This window comes from Dryobates pubescens, chromosome 5, assembly GCF_014839835.1.
Source record: "Dryobates pubescens isolate bDryPub1 chromosome 5, bDryPub1.pri, whole genome shotgun sequence".
Classification (NCBI taxonomy): domain Eukaryota; kingdom Metazoa; phylum Chordata; class Aves; order Piciformes; family Picidae; genus Dryobates; species Dryobates pubescens.
Window position 1 is genome coordinate 4822937 of NC_071616.1, and position 17590 is coordinate 4840526.

Below are 17590 nucleotides of genomic sequence, written 5' to 3' on the forward strand. Positions count from 1 at the left end.
CGACAGCCAGATGCCACCGAGCGCCACGGCAGCTGCGTCCCATGGAGCCCCCAGCTCAGCCCAGCGGCTCGCTCCAGCCTCCAGGAGCAAACAGCTCCGCAGGAGTAAGGTTGAGTGTCTCGAGGCTGCCTCTGGGGTCTGCTCCCCCTGGGGTCTGCTCCCCCTGCCCTTCCCCAGCAGGACGAGACTCAGCACCTGCCCAAGCGGCACCCACGAACCCAGGGCTGGCTCCCACGGCCCCCTCCCATCCCCCGCCCGGCACAAACAACAGCAGCAAAAGGAGGAGGCCGAGGAGCGAAGCGGAGAGCGTGGGGGGAAGCCCCCATGACCTGCTCCGGAGCGGCTGAGGGGGTCCCTTCCAGGCGCCGAGCGGGTGGCGGCGGCCGCGCAGCAGCGGCGGCGGGGAGCAGCCCTCCCCGGCCAAGTCCTAGTTTGGAGAGCGAGTGCTGGGCTGCTCCCCGCCTCCTCCCGCGCCGCTCGAACCCCGACAGGGCTCGTTAAAGTCACCGACCGCACTTCCTCCCGCCTGCCCGTGCCCGGAGGGGCCCACAAACAGAAACGGGTGTCCTGCCCCGGCACCCAGCTGCCCTCCGAGCGCCCGACTGCACCGAGGGGATGCCACCGCTCCCTTGGAGCGGCAAGAGCAGAACCGAAGAGGCTAATGAAGGCGGAACTCGCCCAGGAAGCGATTTGTTCCCACCTCTTTGGGACCTCGGTGAAGGGGTTTGCGGGGCTGATGGAAGCCGAGCCACCCTGCCATGTTCATGCAGAGGGAGGTAACTTGGTCCTGAGTTATGGACAGTGTCTGGTCTGGGTGGGCTCCACAGACGTCTCAGGAGCTTTTTACCTCCCCTTGGTGCTGCTACCCCCCACATGAGACCTCTCACAGCCAGACTGGGGACTTCCCCGTCGCACTTCACTGCTATCCAGGTTCCCCCCGCAGCTTCCCCCAGAGACCTGCTCCTGGCCAAAGGCAACCCCGTTCCCTTTTGGGACCATGAAACCCATCTTGACTTCGGCCTCTGCAGAGTGTGTTGGGGGGGGTCACGTCGAAGGCCAGCTCACTCCAGAAGCCTGCAAGGTGTGAGTCACCAGCTGCTGTTATTTCAGTCATTTACCCGTGGATGGGAGCCCGATAGCCACGCACGTGGCCGTATTGAGTCAGCACTGGTGGCCACAGCTGGGATCTCATCCTTTCACACCCTGTCTCCTCCTGCCTGCCCCTTCCCCTTGCCTGCATGTCATGGGTAAAATTAGACAGTGAGCTCTTTTCTGTTTGTAGGAGCTTGCATGGATTTGGACCATGTCCAGCGCTCCTTGGGGCCTAAAGAGAGACTACAGTAAAGCAATCATAACAAAACATCAGGGGAGGTTGTTGCCAATGCGATGAAGGAGGACAGCTGCCTTGAAAGTGGTTCACAGGAAGCCATTAACCAGAGCAGAGCCAGGCCTGAAGGCTGAGCTCCCACCACCGGCGCTGTTTGTGTCACGGCAGAAGGACCGAGTGGCCTCCGCTAAGCGGTGGCGGCCAGAGGTGGGCAAGGACACATGAGCAAACCTCACCACACCAAAGCTGCCATGCAGATTGCCTTCAGCTCTTTTCTCACGGTGCCAAAAGGGAAGGGGAGATGATGCCCAGAGCAGGCAGGAGATGTTAACCCCTTCTCACTCCTCTCTCCCTTCAAACCTGGCAGCAGCTGAAGGATAGAGGACTCTGACCCATTTCCTACACAGGGTATGTGTCCTTCAGATTTCCCTTCCCAGTGCCAGGAAAGAGCAAGCTGCCACTAGCAGTTGAGTAGGTCCCAGCATCCTCACAGCTCTAGGGTGACCACAGTGCCAGCTGTGGAGGAGAGACTGAAGAAGGAACCCCAGGAACGGTCCCCAGTTCCTTGTTGTTGATACCCACTTACTGGGTCTGGCAGGGTGTTCTATCCCAGGAACAGTTCCCAGTTCATTGCTGTTGATACTCACTTACTGGGACTGGCAGGGTGTTCTATCCCAGGAACAGTTCCCAGTCCATTGCTGTTGATACCCACTTACTGGGACTGGCAGGATGTTCTAACCCAGGAACAGTTCCCAGTCCATTGCTGTTGATACCCACTTACTGGGACTGGCAGGATGTTCTATCCCAGGAACAGTTCCCAGTCCATTGCTGTTGATACCCACTTACTGGGTCTGGCAGGATGTTCTATCCCAGGAACAGTTCCCAGTTCATTGCTGTTGATACCCACTTACTGGGACTGGCAGGATGTTCTATCCCAGGAACAGTTCCCAGTCCATTGCTGTTGATACCCACTTACTGGGACTGGCAGGGTGTTCTATCCCAGGAACAGTTCCCAGTCCATTGCTGTTGATACCCACTTACTGGGTCTGGCAGGATGTTCTATCCCAGGAACAGTTCCCAGTCCATTGCTGTTGATACCCACTTACTGGGACTGGCAGGATGTTCTATCCCAGGAACAGTTCCCAGTCCATTGCTGTTGATACCCACTTACTGGGACTGGCAGGATGTTCTATCAGAGGAAATTAAAATCATGGCATTAACAGCCACCCATTCAGAGAAAAAAAAAAGCCTTCTAAGAAATGAGATGATCCAAGGGCTGGAACACCTCTGCTATGAGGATAGGTTGAGGGAGCTGGGGTTGTTCAGCCAATACCTGAAGGGATCCTACAGGAAGGCTGCAGAGGGACTTTTCATAAGGGTGTCAAGTAATAGGACAGGAGGCAATGGTTTGAAGCTGAGGAAGAGTAGGTTGTACTGGGTCTTATGAAGAGGCTCTTCAGTATGAGGGTGGTGGCACTCTGGAACAGGTTGCCCAGGGAGGTTGTGGATGTCTCCTCCCGTGAGATGTCCAAGGCCAGGTTGGATGAGGCCTTGAGCAGCTGAGTCTAGTTGAGAGGCTTCCCTGCCCATGGCTGGCAGGTTGGAGTAGATGATCTCTAGGGTCTCTTCCAACCTAAGCCATTCTATGACTCTATGATATGTGTGGCTTGTCTCCAGTCCCATCTCCAGCCAAGGAACCCCATGCCCACCCTGCTCACCCTGTCCTCCACAGCCTACATGCACAGCAGAACCCCCCAGTGACACTGCCTGCTGCTCCTCACCCCCTGCCACAGCCCCACCTCCCTCCTGGAGGTCCTGGCAGGACCCAAACTTGCAAACAGTAACAGCCCAAAAGGATGCCCAGGGTGGACTGTACCTGGCCCCAAAATCCCTTCCAAGTCAAGCAGACCAGCGAGCAAGAAAGTTCTCCAAACCCTTTTCCACGGAGACAGCGAGAGTGGGAAGGCCAATAGCCAGCCTGGCAACCCTTCCTGCTGCCATTCTCCTCCTTCCTCCTGTGACTTACTAAGACCTCCTCCTGCAGGGTCCCACACACGTGAAACCTGGAGGTGGCAGTCCCTGCAGGTGTCTGAAAGGGGGTGGGGGAACTGCTCAGCACCCTTGAGAAACCCAGTCCCCAGTAATCTTCACTCCCCCCCCAAGTCTGAGGCTAAGACACGAAAGACCCTCTCCTATTCCTGCACTTCAAGCCTTCATTGTGACCCTGTGACTAAGCCAGGCACATGCTGACTTACCACCCAAAACACAGTTGCTGGTTTGACTGTGAGCCTGCTGCTGATACCAAGCCTCATCTTCGGTTTCACTTTCTCACCCCGTGGCAGCTGAGCTTCCACATAATCTTCTCCCCAGCCCCAGGTTGAAATTAAAGTGATTCCTTTTAGCAGTGTTAAATCTGTCACTTCTTGGGTTTGCTAAACACCACCTTGACCCTCTGCTACAAATGGGAGGGCAGGAAAAGCTGATTGGGTTTTTTTTTGCTCCTCCACCCTTTCTGTTCTAAAGGCCCTCAGCATATCTGCTCTTCCATGCTTTTCTTCTCTCGTCCTAACATCCCCAGGTCTGCCAGCTCCTGCAGCCTCACCAACAGGCTCTTCTCTCCAGCCATCCCTGAGAGGTGGAGAGGAGATCCCTAGGCAAGAAACGTTGCCAGTGCTGGGAGGAAACCACTTTCCCCCTTCTTGGCATGGGCTAATGCTTCATTGCAGAGCAGTTGCACAGGGCTGCCTCACTCTGCTCCCTGAGTTTCTCTGCTCCCACTCCCATGGTGTGACCCCACGTGCTCCGAAGAAGACCACTGGAACAGGGGGAGCAACCCAGGCTCCAGGTGCCATTGTGTGTCACCAAGTGCCACCAGGACATGCAAGCCTGTGCAGCAGGCTGTTGGTTCTGAGCACCAGCCAGCCCACAGCAGTGTCTGGTAAGTTTAAGGCAGCAAGCTCACCGGCCACTGCGCCCTTGGCAGCACACAGAACAGCAGCTCCACGCGGATGCTTTGCAAAGCCCTCCTCTGCAGCAGAAAGTAAAACCAGGAGCAAGAAGACCAGGCCAGCAACCCTTCAGAGGGGACATGCCACAACACCCAGCAGAAGCAAACCCCGAGGAAAGTGCTGGAGCTGCACAGCTGAGGAGCTCCATAGAGCAACCATGCCCTCTGGTGTTCACACCATGGCTCTAGGCTTCTCCAAAGCCCATCCACCACCTCTCCTCTGCACAGCACTAACCACAGCCATATTGCCTCTCATTTCCAACACCTCCGACCATTTGACTCCCAAGCAGCATTGGGACACAAGACTTTTATGATCAGGCGAGTTGACCACTCAGGGAAGTCAGGAAGGCCCGGGATGCCGTGCAGCTGGAGTGATACCCAGAGAAACTGCTGAGCAGAAGCCAGGAAGCAGCAGTCCTCAGACCAGCTCTTCCACTGCAGTGCTTCTGCCTGGCACTCACACCAGCACAGCCAAATCCTGACCAGGCAAGTGTGCTGCTCCACAATGACCATGGCATAGGGAGCCTGGGAAGGAGACCTGGGACTTACCCCAACTTCCACATCTTCTCAGGAGCACTTCTGAGCCCCCAGCACCATTGCTAGCTTGGGCACTGACTTCCACACAGTGACTGTGTCCCATCAATCATAACTGTCTCCCAGGCCCTGTTTTCCCACCAAGTCTGGCAGCTCCAGCCCTATTTGCCTTCAGGTTGCTTCAGCCATTTGCCTTACTCAGCCTCTCAGCGTTGTCATCTTGGCTCTTCAAAGCACTCAGCATGCACAGGGTCTAGCTGCTACGGCACTAACGCCCACAATGGCTAGGACACGGAGGAGGAAGACCTCAGCTGACCAAACACCACCAAAACGAGGGCTACCATGTTAGACAATGCAAGTCTGGCAGTGAGCTGCCCTCTAGAAGAAGGTTAGAGCCAGGGGCAGCAGGAAAGCAGCCTGGCTTCCAGTGGCCTCAGTTAGTGCGACACAAGAGGGTGACGTGGGGTGAGACGTGGGCGAGAGAGTGAGGCGAGCTCTTGAGCAGAAAGGTTGCAGCAGCAGCTGGGACTGCACAGCCTGTGCAAGCCAAGAGAAATGCCACATACTTATACACCGCCGGCCGGTGCTTTATCCTCCTGGATCCCCATCGGCTGGGCTGCCTGCCCTGCAGACAAGAGAAGACACCTTTGTGGGGCAGGTGGAGTCTAGGGACACAAAGAGAGTGGTCAGCAAGCTCTCCCCACAAATATGCCTTGCTGCCCATGGCACCATCCTCCCCCTCCGTGGCTTTGCCATCCCTCCAACCCGCAGTCTCCCCACAGGGACTTGCAGGCCCCCAGGGCCCCAGGGGCACCCACGCTACTGTCCCTGCTGTCAGCTGTGGAGGTCAATGCAGGCAGAACTGGCCCCGTAGAGCTGGGGCCAGCAAGGCTGCTCCTCCCTTCAGAGTCAGTCACCAAACATCAGGCACCACACTCCAGCTTCTGGGATGACAACATATCCCAGTCCAGAGTCACCTCCAGCCTGATGCAGCTGGCTGCAGTAATGAAGCCCAGAGCCTGCACCTCCATGGGATGCACAACCGAGGAACCATGCCTGGTTGGCACAGAGAAAGGAATCCTGCTTCTCTTCCTCCTCCTCTGCGCCAGCCTGGCTCCTGGCAGCCCTAACCTCAACTGCTGGGTCCAGGCATGGATTTGAATTTCAAATAAATCATGAAGGCACTTGCCAAGCCTTGCATGGAGGAGCATTGTTTGGGCTGGGCAGGGCAGGCCACCTGCTCCCAACCCTGCAGCCCCTGTGCATGGGCACCAAACCCTGGCACCCCTGATCAGCCAGCTCTTGGTGACACAGTGCAGAGTGGGAGCACCTTTATTGGGACCCCTCTAAAACCTGCCTCTACCACATCTGCCTACTCTACCATGCAGGCAAGGAAACTTGTGGGTGGGTAACGTTGTTGTTTGAGTCCAGGCAGCGAGTCCTTGCCAGCAGCCTCTGTCAGAGCATCTCCTGGCCCCAGGCCAACCCACAGCCCAGCCAGGAGCCAGGCTGGGGAGCGAGGTGCCTCCAACCATGCATCCCAGCAGCTCTCACAGAGCAGAAGCCCTGCCACCCCTTAATCCCACCATCTGCCAGCCTCTGACGGGTGTAAAATCCATGCAGAAATCATCCCCCCACCCCCCAGCACATTTCAGCGGTGGCAGCTGCCAAGCACCTGCTGCCAGAGTGCCCTACGCCACGTCCGCTTGCGTGGTGACCTCGGCCTTGGGTGGTAAGAGGCTTAGTGCTGGATCTGAGTGGCTCCTGGCCAGGGCCAGGGCAGCAAGGCAGGATGAGATATGGATAATCTGCTGGAGAGGGAACTTTCACACAGAGGAGATGGCATGTGGCTGGCCACACAGATCCCCGCTCCCTGTCTGGGCTGGCTCACAGGCTGTGCCTGCAGGTCAGGAGCTTGGAAGGAGACTCGAAGCTGCCTTGGGCACTTCTGCCCCATGACTCTCCATCCTCATCACAGTGGTGAGCCCTGACTCAGAGAGCAGGTAGGACCCCCCAGGCAGGGGGAGGTAGGCAGGAAGGGTTCCCCCCACCCTCTGGCTCCACACCTGGGCTGTGAACGGTAAGCAAGGGACAGGCTGTTCCAGCGCCCACGTTTCCTGTGGGAGCCAAAGTGCACCAAAAAGAGGCAAAACCCCTCTGCAACAAGCCTCTTTGCTAGCTGCCATGACTTCCTGGGACGGCCAGCCAGTGGGGACATGTGACCTCCTGCAAAGCCACAGCACGTTTCCAGGCTGCTCCAGTCCCGCTGCCAGCAGAGCTGCAGCTGGCAGGGAGATGGGGGAAAGGGCACACACCAAGCTCTTCCCTGCTGCTGCTGGGTGGGTTTTCACACCTCTCTGGCTGGAAGCCCTCTCTTGCAGCTGGGACCAGTCTGCTGTGCCATGAACTGGCATCCTGTGGTCTGCAAGGTGCACCGAAAGGCATCTCCCACTGTCACCAGGCATATAGAGCTCCAGGCAGCAACCAAAGGGTGAGACCATCTCTAGCCAGACCTCTGTCTGCCCCTAGAGAGGCTTCCCATACCAATGCCCCATACCTACCAACCAGCACCTGCATTCTGGCAAACATCCCCAAGTCATTCAGAGACAGGTCCCCAGCTAGTGCTGGTCCCTGCCAGCTGGGCAGGGCTTCTCCAAGACAGGGATGCTTAGCTTATGTCCCCAGGATCAGGGAAGACTGACAACTGTGAGATGGGCAAAGCTCAGGCAGGCTGTTCCCAGGCACAGAAGCAACAGCCACAGGTAGAAACTGGAACTGGCAACGCAGCCCAGCCCAGACAGCACAGCTTGCCTGGCAGGCAGGGCTGAGGCAGGAGGCCCATTAACTCCTACTGTCTAGAATGGCAGGAGCTGGGAAGAGGTCCTCTCAGTTACTCCCTGGTGCAGCGAGGAAGAGTTTCCCCTGGGGGCAAAGCTCATGGTTAGCTACAAAGTTAACGCCCTCAAGCATCAACCCTTAAACTGCAGGCAGGAGAAAAGCCAATGCTGGGTCTAACACAGGCATCCAGCATGGACTGGAGGACTCCGTCCCTCCTGGGCACTGGTCTGGCCAGCACAGCCTCATCACCTGCCTTGGCAGAACTTTCTCCTCTGCCTGATGATGTCCTGACGGGGAGAAGAAAGCCTCCCAGCTCCCCAGAGAGAGACTGCAGCTGCTGCTGGGCCTGCAAGTTGTAACAGAAACACAAGAGTATTACTTTTGTAATACTGGGGCAAGAATCTGGACTTGGGATCACAGAGAGAGCCACTTATTCTCTTGTGCCAGCTCAAAACCAGCAGGACAAGTTTCCCCTATTTCCACGCCTTGTCCGTGTCCCTGAGTCAGTCCTGCACCAGAGTCCCTATTTCCAAAAGTCTCCAGCAGAAGTCAGTCCCCATCTTTTCCAAAAAGGATGGTATGGGGGCTCAAGATTCAGGGAGCCCAAGCACCAGCCTGAAGCCCCAGCTCTGCTCCCGAGCTCAGCATCTCGGTTATCACCCATCTACAAGAGCTAGCAAGAGAGTGCATGCATGGCTGAGAGCTAACTCAGGAGCTTCGGCTCACAGTCACCTGGGAAAAAGAAACCAGAGCTCCACTGAGAGCAGAGGTGGAAGTTATATTTAGAGGCTTTGCCAGGTCTCTGGGGAGACTATCTGCTCCCCAGGCACAGCACCACGACGAGCGAAGGAAATCCTACACTGCATCCCCCCCCACCTGCCGCAGCTCAGGTTGCCTTTCACGAGAGCATCCCCCCCATGTCGTAGGTGATCCACGCAATCAAACAGCCCCCAAACTCCCCCTCCTCACACCACTCATGGCTCTGCCCCTCCCCCCTCCTCAACACTGTCTCCTTGCAAAGACCTGTGCCCACTCCCAGCATCCCCCTACCCTTCCACTGCCCTTCTCTCTTCGCACTGTTTTTCTGCAAAGGATGGAGGAGGTACGTCATCCTGCCTCCTCTCAGCCCCTTGAGGAGATTACAGGGTTTCCTGGAAGGGATGCTCCAACTCCTAAGCAGATTAGAGGTCTTGTCACCTCCTCCAGCACAGGCACACAGAACCGTGGCTGCCCTGTGCTGATCTTAGGAGAGCAGCAGAGCTGCTGAAAGGTGCCTGGGGCTGGAGAGACAAGGCAGGCGGCAGGCAAGAGCCACACCATGGAGGACCCCAGCCTACGGGAGCAGCCAGGCCCTATCCCTAAAGTCCTGCAGCAACCTGGAAGCTGCCCCAGCCTCACTCTGCCGAGAGGTTGTGCTGGCTGCCAAGAGCCGTGGCTGCTCAGCGTGCCCGGTGCTTTCCTTTTCTCCTTGGTGAGCTCAACAGTCCCCGAGTCACCCCGTGTGAGGTCAGATCTGGAGCAGAGAGCACAGAGCAAACACGGCAGCGAGAGCAACTCTCCCGGCACATCTGACCTGCCCTGCAAAGAAGCCCAGAGGTCACCACGGGGAACAGCTGGGGCCTCCCACGAGTGTCACTGGCCCAGGCCCAGCTGATGCCAGCCCATCACCTGTGAGAGGGACAGGGAAGGGAGGCTGGAGGGTTTCAGAGCGAGAGGTGTGCAAACTCCGCAGGCAGGGAGGAGGAGCAGGATTGCTCAACAGCTAGCTGGCAGCGAGGTGTGTTGTGAAAAAGCCTGTCCTGAGGTAAGCGGTCTCTCAGCCTGCCAGTATGCGGATCACAAAGCTCCTCACTACTGCCTGGTCTTCCCCCAGGGCACCTGGGGTTCCCCTCACCCAACAGCCCGTCTTCCACACCCACACCGGGGCACAGCGGAACCCGCAGCCCTGCGCCCTGGCTGGCCTTGCTTGCCAGCCAAGGGCCATGCAGGTTTGAGGAGACAGAGTGGCAGCCCCCACACAGCAGGGCTGGGGAAGGCTGGGCTGCCATCCTAGCAGCACATCTCCCCCAGTTTTTGCATGAGCAAGTATCAAGCTGCAAGAAAGAGGGTGACAAGCGACGTCCCAGGGCCGTGGGCGGGAGCTTAGCTCAGTTTCTCAAGTGCCGTTTACCCGCACACCATGCCACCCACAGACCTTCCCTGGGGCAAAGGCAGGTGCCTCCAGGCATGTGTGCAGGCTCCAGCACCACAGCCTGGCCTGACAAAAGGATCACAGACGAAGACTTGGTCCCATGCTCTCTCTCTGCAGGGCAGCTGTCCACTGGCTGCCCAGAGGTGGCTACCCTCATGCTGCTGCATCAGATTCAACCATCAGGCTATGACACATACCTCCTCTGAAGGGGGATACGCTAAAGACCCTAAAGTCCACAGGGAAGACCCATCCCAGCCCCTCTGGCACTGGGGACAGCAAGAAAGGGGCTTCATCCTCAGCACTTGCACCCCTTCCCCCAGGTCCCTCCTGGAAAGTGCAAACCATGCTGTTCAGCCACAGCACAAGAAACGGGGCACCTAGGAAGGAAATTTAATCCTAACCACCTATTATCTGATCAGCCCAAATCCCTTTATCAGCCCAATTAAAAGAATTACCCATCCGTGGCCCAGATGCACGTATTGTGCACTTGTCTCCATCAGCTCTGGAGCCAATTACTCCACCCTCCTGTAAGGCAATTACAAGGTACAGAAATAAGCCCACTTGCAAAACACAGGGGAATAACATACCAAGAGAGGCCAGAGCGAGGGGGCTCACCCCTCTTCTGATCAAGTCCTCTTGGGGCTCACTTGTCCTCAGGACAAGACAGGCCCTCTTGCCCTTCTGTGGACCTTGTATCTCTTGGTGTTGCTGCAGGCAGAGCCTGGCAGCATGTTAGTTGCCCACCCTGAGAGACCTCTCTCTGTGAGAGCTGCTGCTAGGAGGCAAGCTCCTGCCTCTTACCTAAGTTTCCTCTAGAACTGCTTCCCAGCCACATATGGTCTGGCTAAAGCCTAGAAATGAAGGGGGTGCAAAATTCCTCACTGGTGGAAGCATTTGGAGGGTAGACACTGGCTGTACTTCTCACTGAGAGCGCAACAACTGCAGTTCCCTCAGAGGAGGTGAAACTTCACGCCCTCCTCTGCTCCAACACTTAGGTGAGCATGAATTTGGTGACGTGCAGTCAGTTAGCCCACATGGCTTCCAACCAAGCCCACCTCCCACAGGCACATGTGGGAGCCCCTCCCTGAAGGCCCATGGAGATCTCTCCCTGCAGCTCTGGGGGCTGCATTCATCACTCTGAGCTGGAGGGAACTGGGTCTTTCCCATCAGCAGAAGAAGGGCAAGACAGGCATTCATGCATCAAACCACCTGACAGGCATTTCCTGTTGTCCTGGCAGGTTTGCTGACCCCCTCCAGCTCAGCACCTCCTGCCTGCCCCATTCTGCCTCACCCCAAGTGTCCACGCTGCAGAAGGTTGCTCATACATGGAGAACTTCCCCTCGGTGCAGGTTCTGCTACACGTGGCAGTAATGGCAGCCAGAACTTCTGGGAGCCAGAGAGAGATGCCCTTCAGTACTGGAGGCAGGCCAGAGATGGCCAGGAGGTCCAGACATCCACTGCCACCAGCTCTGAAACTAGAGCAGAGGACAGCACCGCTCCATGGTGGAGTGACCTTGCAAACTCCATTTCCAGCTCCAGGCTGTCGAGATTCAGCCTGGGGCCTTTCCACTCCATCCTGCACCTGTGACACCACCTGGGAGCACTGCACTCTGTTTTGGGCCTCCCTCTGTGCCAAAAATGCTAACAAGCTGTAGCAAGTTCAGCACAGGGCCACCAAGATGACTGTGGACAGAAGCTATCAGACACAAAGGAGAAGCCAATAGGGGTGGTTTGGCCTCCGGAAGAGAAGGTTAAGGAAGACCAGTATTACTATCTTCAGCTACTTGGTGGGTTAGGTACAGAGACAATCGAGCCAGATGCTGCCTAGAATGCACAGTGACAACCTAACAGACAAGGGGCAAAGGTTGCAACTAGGGAAACTGAAGTGATATCGGGGGTTAAAAATGCCCACGGAGCTAAAGCACAGGAGCAGGCACCCAGGGAAGCAGTGCTGTCTCCAGCCTGGGGGCACTCAAAGCTCAACATCAGCAACCTGATCAAATTTGATCCTGCTTCGAAGCGGCAGGGTGGGCCAGGAGACCTCCAAAGGTCCCTTTGGATGTCAATTATTCCATGGTTTTTTTTCACACCCCTGGAGGGCAGGCACATCCTTCTATTCACACGGGCCGAGAAGCCCCCAGATCCCACGGAACCAACACCAAGGCTGCGGGAAGTGCAGGGAGCCTGGCTGCCTCTGGGGAAGAAGTTGAGTAAAGGAGCGGCTGGGAGCCGGGATGCCAGGAGGCAGCACAGGAGCGGCACAGGCATCAGACCGGACTGAAAGACAAGGACGGGCGAGCGGGGATGGAGACAGGTGGTTCCGAGCGGGTGGAATTGAACCCTCCGGAGAGAAGGCGGCTCTGACCTCTCCAGGGAACAGCACGGGTGATGCTTCCCAACTTCACGTTGCTCGTGTCAAGCGCTCCAAAGGCGCAAAACACAAACTCATCTCCCTCCAGCTCCACACGCCATGCCCTGCATCCCTCGGCGACCGCGTTCAGCCGGTTGCCGACTCGATAACCGGCACCAACCGTCTCCGAGAGGCCTGGTGCGGTGGGTGCGGGATGCAGCTGTTAACCGGCAGCTGCTAACCGGCAGCTGCCCGCCTGCGGAAGGCTCCCCTCGGGCGGAGGCGAGCCAGCGGCTCTGCAGCCTCCGATCGGGATGCTCCAGCCGCCCGTAGCCAGCCCCTGCTCCGGGGAACCGGCCTCCTTCAAACCCCCCCCGCCGCCCCGACCCCCATTACCCCACTGCCAGGTGCCGGGGCAGCCGCTGCCCGGAGCCCGCGGGCACAGCGCCCGCCCGGTGCTCACCTGCGCCCGAAGAGCTTGAGGCCGGTGAAACGCTTGTTGCTGTGCCGGCGGCCCAGCGGAGGTGGCGGCGGTGGACCCCGCTCGGGCTCGGCGCCGCCCGACGCCCCGGAGGAGGAGGCGGCGGCAGCGGAGAAGGAGCAGGAGGCAGAGGGCGAGCCGCCGGGCGGCGGGGTCCGCGCCGCCTCCATGGCCAGGCTCGCGACTCGGCACCGCCGCTACCGCCGCCCCGCGCCAGGGGAGGGGAGGGGAGCGGGCGGGCCGGGACGGCCGGGGGCGGCTCCCGCCCGGCAGGGCCGGCAGGAAGTGCGGGCAGGCACCGGCGCCCCGGAGGCCGCGCCGCGCAGCGCCCCCTGCTGCCGCCCGTGCGGGAAGCGGGACTGGCGGCGGCGGCGCCCGCGGGCTCGGCCCCGTGGCCCGGCGCCCGGCGCTGTCGGCTCAGGAAGCCGAGTGTCAGCCCCGCCGCCGACACCCAGCTCTCGGGAAGAGGCTCGGCGGCAACAGCGGAGCCTACCCCCGCCTCCTCCTTCTCCTTCTCCGCCTCCCATTGTTCACTGCCGGACGAGGGGGGACGGAGCCAACAGCCCCGCTGCCGCCACCGCCCTCTCCGGGGACCGGGAGCTACTAGCGAGGCGGACACTGCGACTCCCTGCCCGAGTTTTCCTCGGCCCGGCGAACCGCCCGCCCCGCTTCTCCGTCTCCCGGGCGGGGTCGGAGGGTAGGGGCTTGGCTACTCCGCCTGGCCGGTGGCGCCAGGGCTGCCCTGCGGCGAGGGAGCGCTCTTCCCGCCGGGCAGGGGCCGCGGACAGCCCTCATATGCGTGGAAAGTAAGCTGGTCGTGGCGACTGCTCCCCGCGTTGCCGAACCGGGGCTGAGGGGGCTGTCCGGGCAGTGTCCCAGCTGCCAGCCCAGCGAAGCTGTTCCTACTGACCCCTGATCCCCGCAGGGCAGGTCCCGCTCGCCACCTCCAGGACCAGCCGTGCCCAGGAGGGCTGGCGGTGATGGGCACACAGGGACACACCTCCCAGCGCCCACCAACTGCAGGAGGAGCCCGGTAGCCCAGGCAAACCCCGCCGACCCCTTGCACTCGCAGGCCGGGCCGTGTGACATGCCCGCCGCGGGGACTCTGCTGCGTAAGCTCGGCGCTAGCACCGGCAGAAGAGGAAGGGGTTGCCGGCAGGGCACCGGTCAGCCTTGCTCCCAAGTCCCTGTGAAGCACGAGCTGCCAGCGCCAGCCGCAGCACCTCGGCCCCCCCCGCCCCCCGGGAGCGAGGGGAAGGTGGCAGAGCCCGGGTCGGCGGGTACCTCGTATCTCCGTCCCCCGGAGGGCTCTGGGGCACGTCCCAGGAGCGGTGCCGCCACATCTGCCGCAGCGGGGCCGATGCGCTCAGCCGGCCCGGGGCTCACTCTCGCTCTTCCTGCCCCGGCCGCCGCTTTCCGGAGTCATCCCGAGGGCAGGTCCCTGGCAGTACTCCGCCGCCCACCCGGGGCCCCGCTTTGTTTGCACCCTCCACCTGGTTCCTCTCTCTGCAACTTCCTGGAAGCTTGAGGGCGGCTGTCATCGCCCCGGCTGCGCGGCACTCTGCCCCGCCAGCCCACGGCGCCGGGCCACTGCTGCTGCCCGCCGCGCTCCGAAGAAGCAGGAGCACGCCTTGGCACGCCAAGGCTGCACGCCCAGGAGCTGCATCTCCCTTGTTGGGTGGGTCTTTGAAAGCACCTGGGCTCGGAACAGCCCCTTCTCCGTGCTCGCCGCCGTGCAACCCCGGCAGTGGCAGTGGGGTCGCCCTGTCACCTACTCTATGCCGTGCACATCCTCACCTCATGTGGCACCACAGCATTCACAGCCCCCCGGCTGTACATGTAACCTGTGTGTGGCAGGTCTCCAAAACATCCTGCAAACACGAGTGTCTGCTTGCTCTGCACTAGGGTTCATCGGAAAACCACTGGGGTGCAGGCACTATGAGAAGCACAAGCATCTAAGGAGTCTCTGGGCCAGCCAAAGAGTGGGCAGACGGCCTGACAGTCATCATCCATCACCTGGTCTAGATCTGCAGGGTGCAGCGTCCACCTGCAGGCTCAGTCTGTCCCAACTCCAAAACCCTCAGCTCTTCACAGCCAGGCACTGCTCAGTCTGCTCTGGCTCCAGGAGAGCTTCAGGTCAGCATGGGAGTGTGTGGATGGCTTCTGTGGATCCAGAGAAAAGCAAGCAAGCAAAGATGGCTCCTGCAGCTCACAAAGGTGGCTATAGATTGCTTTGGACTCGATCATTAAAAGGAAAAAAAAATTAATTGGTAGACCTTGATCTCATCAGGTGACCTCTGAAACCCAATACAACCCACTGACTAATTACCATGCCAAAGGAGGAAAAGGCAAGTCCTAGATGCCAAACTCCAGCTCAGAGATCAGGGAGGGGAGAGGTTTTGTTACCACCAAAAGGGTTCCTTGTCCCTGCTGCTTTGCATGTCGTGATGGGTTGGTCCATTTGCTCCCTGCCTGCAGACATTTCCCTTTTACATTCTGTGCTCTGCCCCACGTCATGGACGCCCAGGACTTGGTGAGGCTGTCAGAGTAGCATGCCCTGCCCTGAGTTATTATTCTCTCTGTGCTGTGTCTGTGTGTCCTTCTGCAGTCCTGTTGCTTGGGATTGGTGAAAAACCATAGAGGATCCCATGGAAAGTGCAGTTCTCATTGCTCTCGGTCAGGAGACCAGAGGGGACAGACCCTTCTGGCACTGGCTTCGCTGCCGGCAGCACAGGAGGGGGATAAGGGTCACTGTGTTGGAGATTTTGTAGTCTGGCACCCCTGTCTCTCTGTGCTAGTGTGTGCAGTCACCTGGTAAGGAAAGGGTTACATTGCCTGCATCACCCAAACCTGGCAGGATACCTGCCTGAGGTATCTCACCATGTGCTGAGATCAGATAAAGGGGTGGGGGTGGCCAGGGGAGGGCATGGATACTAAGGGCAGTTTCCAAGTTCAGTTCGGGGGTTCCAGCTCTCCCCACCCCAGAGCTCCACATTGTCCCTAACACAACCTCCCTGTTGGCCTGCTCTCAGGGACTCCCACTACATGGTCCTCTCGCACATCCCCATCGTGTGCACAGCTGCCGCTGTGGGGACAACTGGGGGAGGCTAACTTAGTGTCTTCTGCTGAGCAGGAGGGACGATAGAAGCATTGCCTCTGGTGACAGCATCATCTTGGACCCCTTAAACCAGGGAGTCTGGTTGACTGCTACCTTTCTCCCAGAAGAATCCAGGATGAGAATCGTGGAGTGAATGCACACCAGCACTGCACTCCAAGCACTGCGTGATGCTGACTCCAAACCTGTCCCACTCCTGAGTCCTCCACAGCCTGTGCCTGACAGTGGAGACAATGGACAGCAGTGGGATGGCCACAGCCCCTGTGAGCTCTCACAAACACCATTCCCAGCAAGCAGACCCTGTCTCTGGTTCAGGAGGGGGTCAGGACAGGAGACAGCAAGACACCTGTTGGTCATTCCCAAACCAAAGCCCACAAGGAGCCACCCCTTCATTAGGACTTTCCAGTGCTGTAAGCTTCCTTCCAGCCATGGCAGTGTGTGCCAGCCATCTCCTTTCCCCACACAGGGATGCAGAGACAGATGTCTCTGTCAGAGGGGAGCAGGCTTAGCTTGCTGGGGATGAATGGGAATTCGATTATACTGCTCTGCACAGCCAGGCTAACGCGATTAAAAGGCTAGCGGGCAGGACTTGCAGGAAGGAGGCCCCTTCCCTGCCCCTCTCTCCTTGCAGCTGCTGGAGTCTCTCCTTCCTTTCATCCCCAGCTCCTGCTCTGCCAGGATGGAGGCACTACCCACCCTCTGTCTTGGGGCTCCACAAAACCCCAGAGCCCAGCCAGATCTGAAGGATGAGGACATCAGAGAACCCCAGCAAGCTCCCCCAGGTCTCACAGGACTCCCACCTTCCTCTCCCCAGCAGGCCCTGACAGCTCTCCCCTCTGCCCTGCCTGTGCCTTCACCCAAGCTCCTTTGCTATTTACATTACAAAGCAGCCCACTCTGCTCTGCTCCACTCCACTCTCTGTGTAATATTTAGCTCCCTGGCACAGAACACCCTGAGAGATGCATTAGCTGTGTCCTATCTGCCAGCCGGGACCATGCTGTGCAGCTGAGGTGCCCTGTATCTTGCTAGCAGGGGTAGGAGATGCCAAGCAGATGCCCTGCTTTGCTCTGGATGGGCTAATGCCAGCTGAGGGGCACAGGGGGTCACAAGGACCCCTCTTCCTGCTGCTGCAATGTGCCTGTGAGGAGCCCTGTAGTGCGTGGGCTGTACTGGGGGCTGCCTCCAGAGGTGGCAGGACGGGACTGCTCCGACAGCTGTGTGTCCCTCACCCCAAAGATGCAGGCTATGGGGAACCACTGCAACGAGCTTTTGTGCTCTTGTGGTTTCCTTTCTGGGTAAACAACCCCTCAGGCTGCGTTGCCTTACACACAGTAGGAGTGACAAAGGCCACCACTACAAGTGTTACCCTGAAAGCGAGTGCAAAATTGTCAAAGCCAAGCGCCTGGAACCGTACAGGTCCCCCAGTGGGGCTGCAGGGTGCTGCTGTGGCCAGCCAGCACCTGTCCCAGGCCTCTCCAGCTTCAGGTCCCAGGGTTTTTCCTAGAGCAAAATTCCCCCAGACTCTAGCTCCCCTTCTTGCTACTGGAGTTGCCCCACTTGGGGAGCTAGAGGCGCTCCTGCCCTGCCACAAAACCTTGGTGGAGACAGCTGAAGCTGGTAGGAGCTGTCTTTGGACTCCCCTTGTCTGAAGCGACTCTGCAGGAGCAAGGCACAAAGCCCTGACACTTGCTCAGGGTTTGCTGCGGTGGCAGAGAGCACGGGGGCCTTCTGGCATTACAGATGCACC

The 17590-nt window shown here is 58.9% G+C and overlaps 1 protein-coding gene across 1 annotated transcript in view; it reads right to left on the reverse strand.

Moving 5' to 3' along the window:
- The window catches only part of DGKZ (diacylglycerol kinase zeta), a 55675-nt gene extending 42677 nt beyond the window's left edge, over positions 1-12998 (reverse strand). The window contains exon 1 of the mRNA XM_054161473.1: positions 12711-12998. Within this exon, the coding sequence (XP_054017448.1) occupies positions 12711-12898 (188 nt within the window). The 5' untranslated portion in view covers positions 12899-12998. The remainder of the gene's footprint in view (positions 1-12710) is intronic.
- Positions 12999-17590: the final 4592 nt, after the last annotated feature.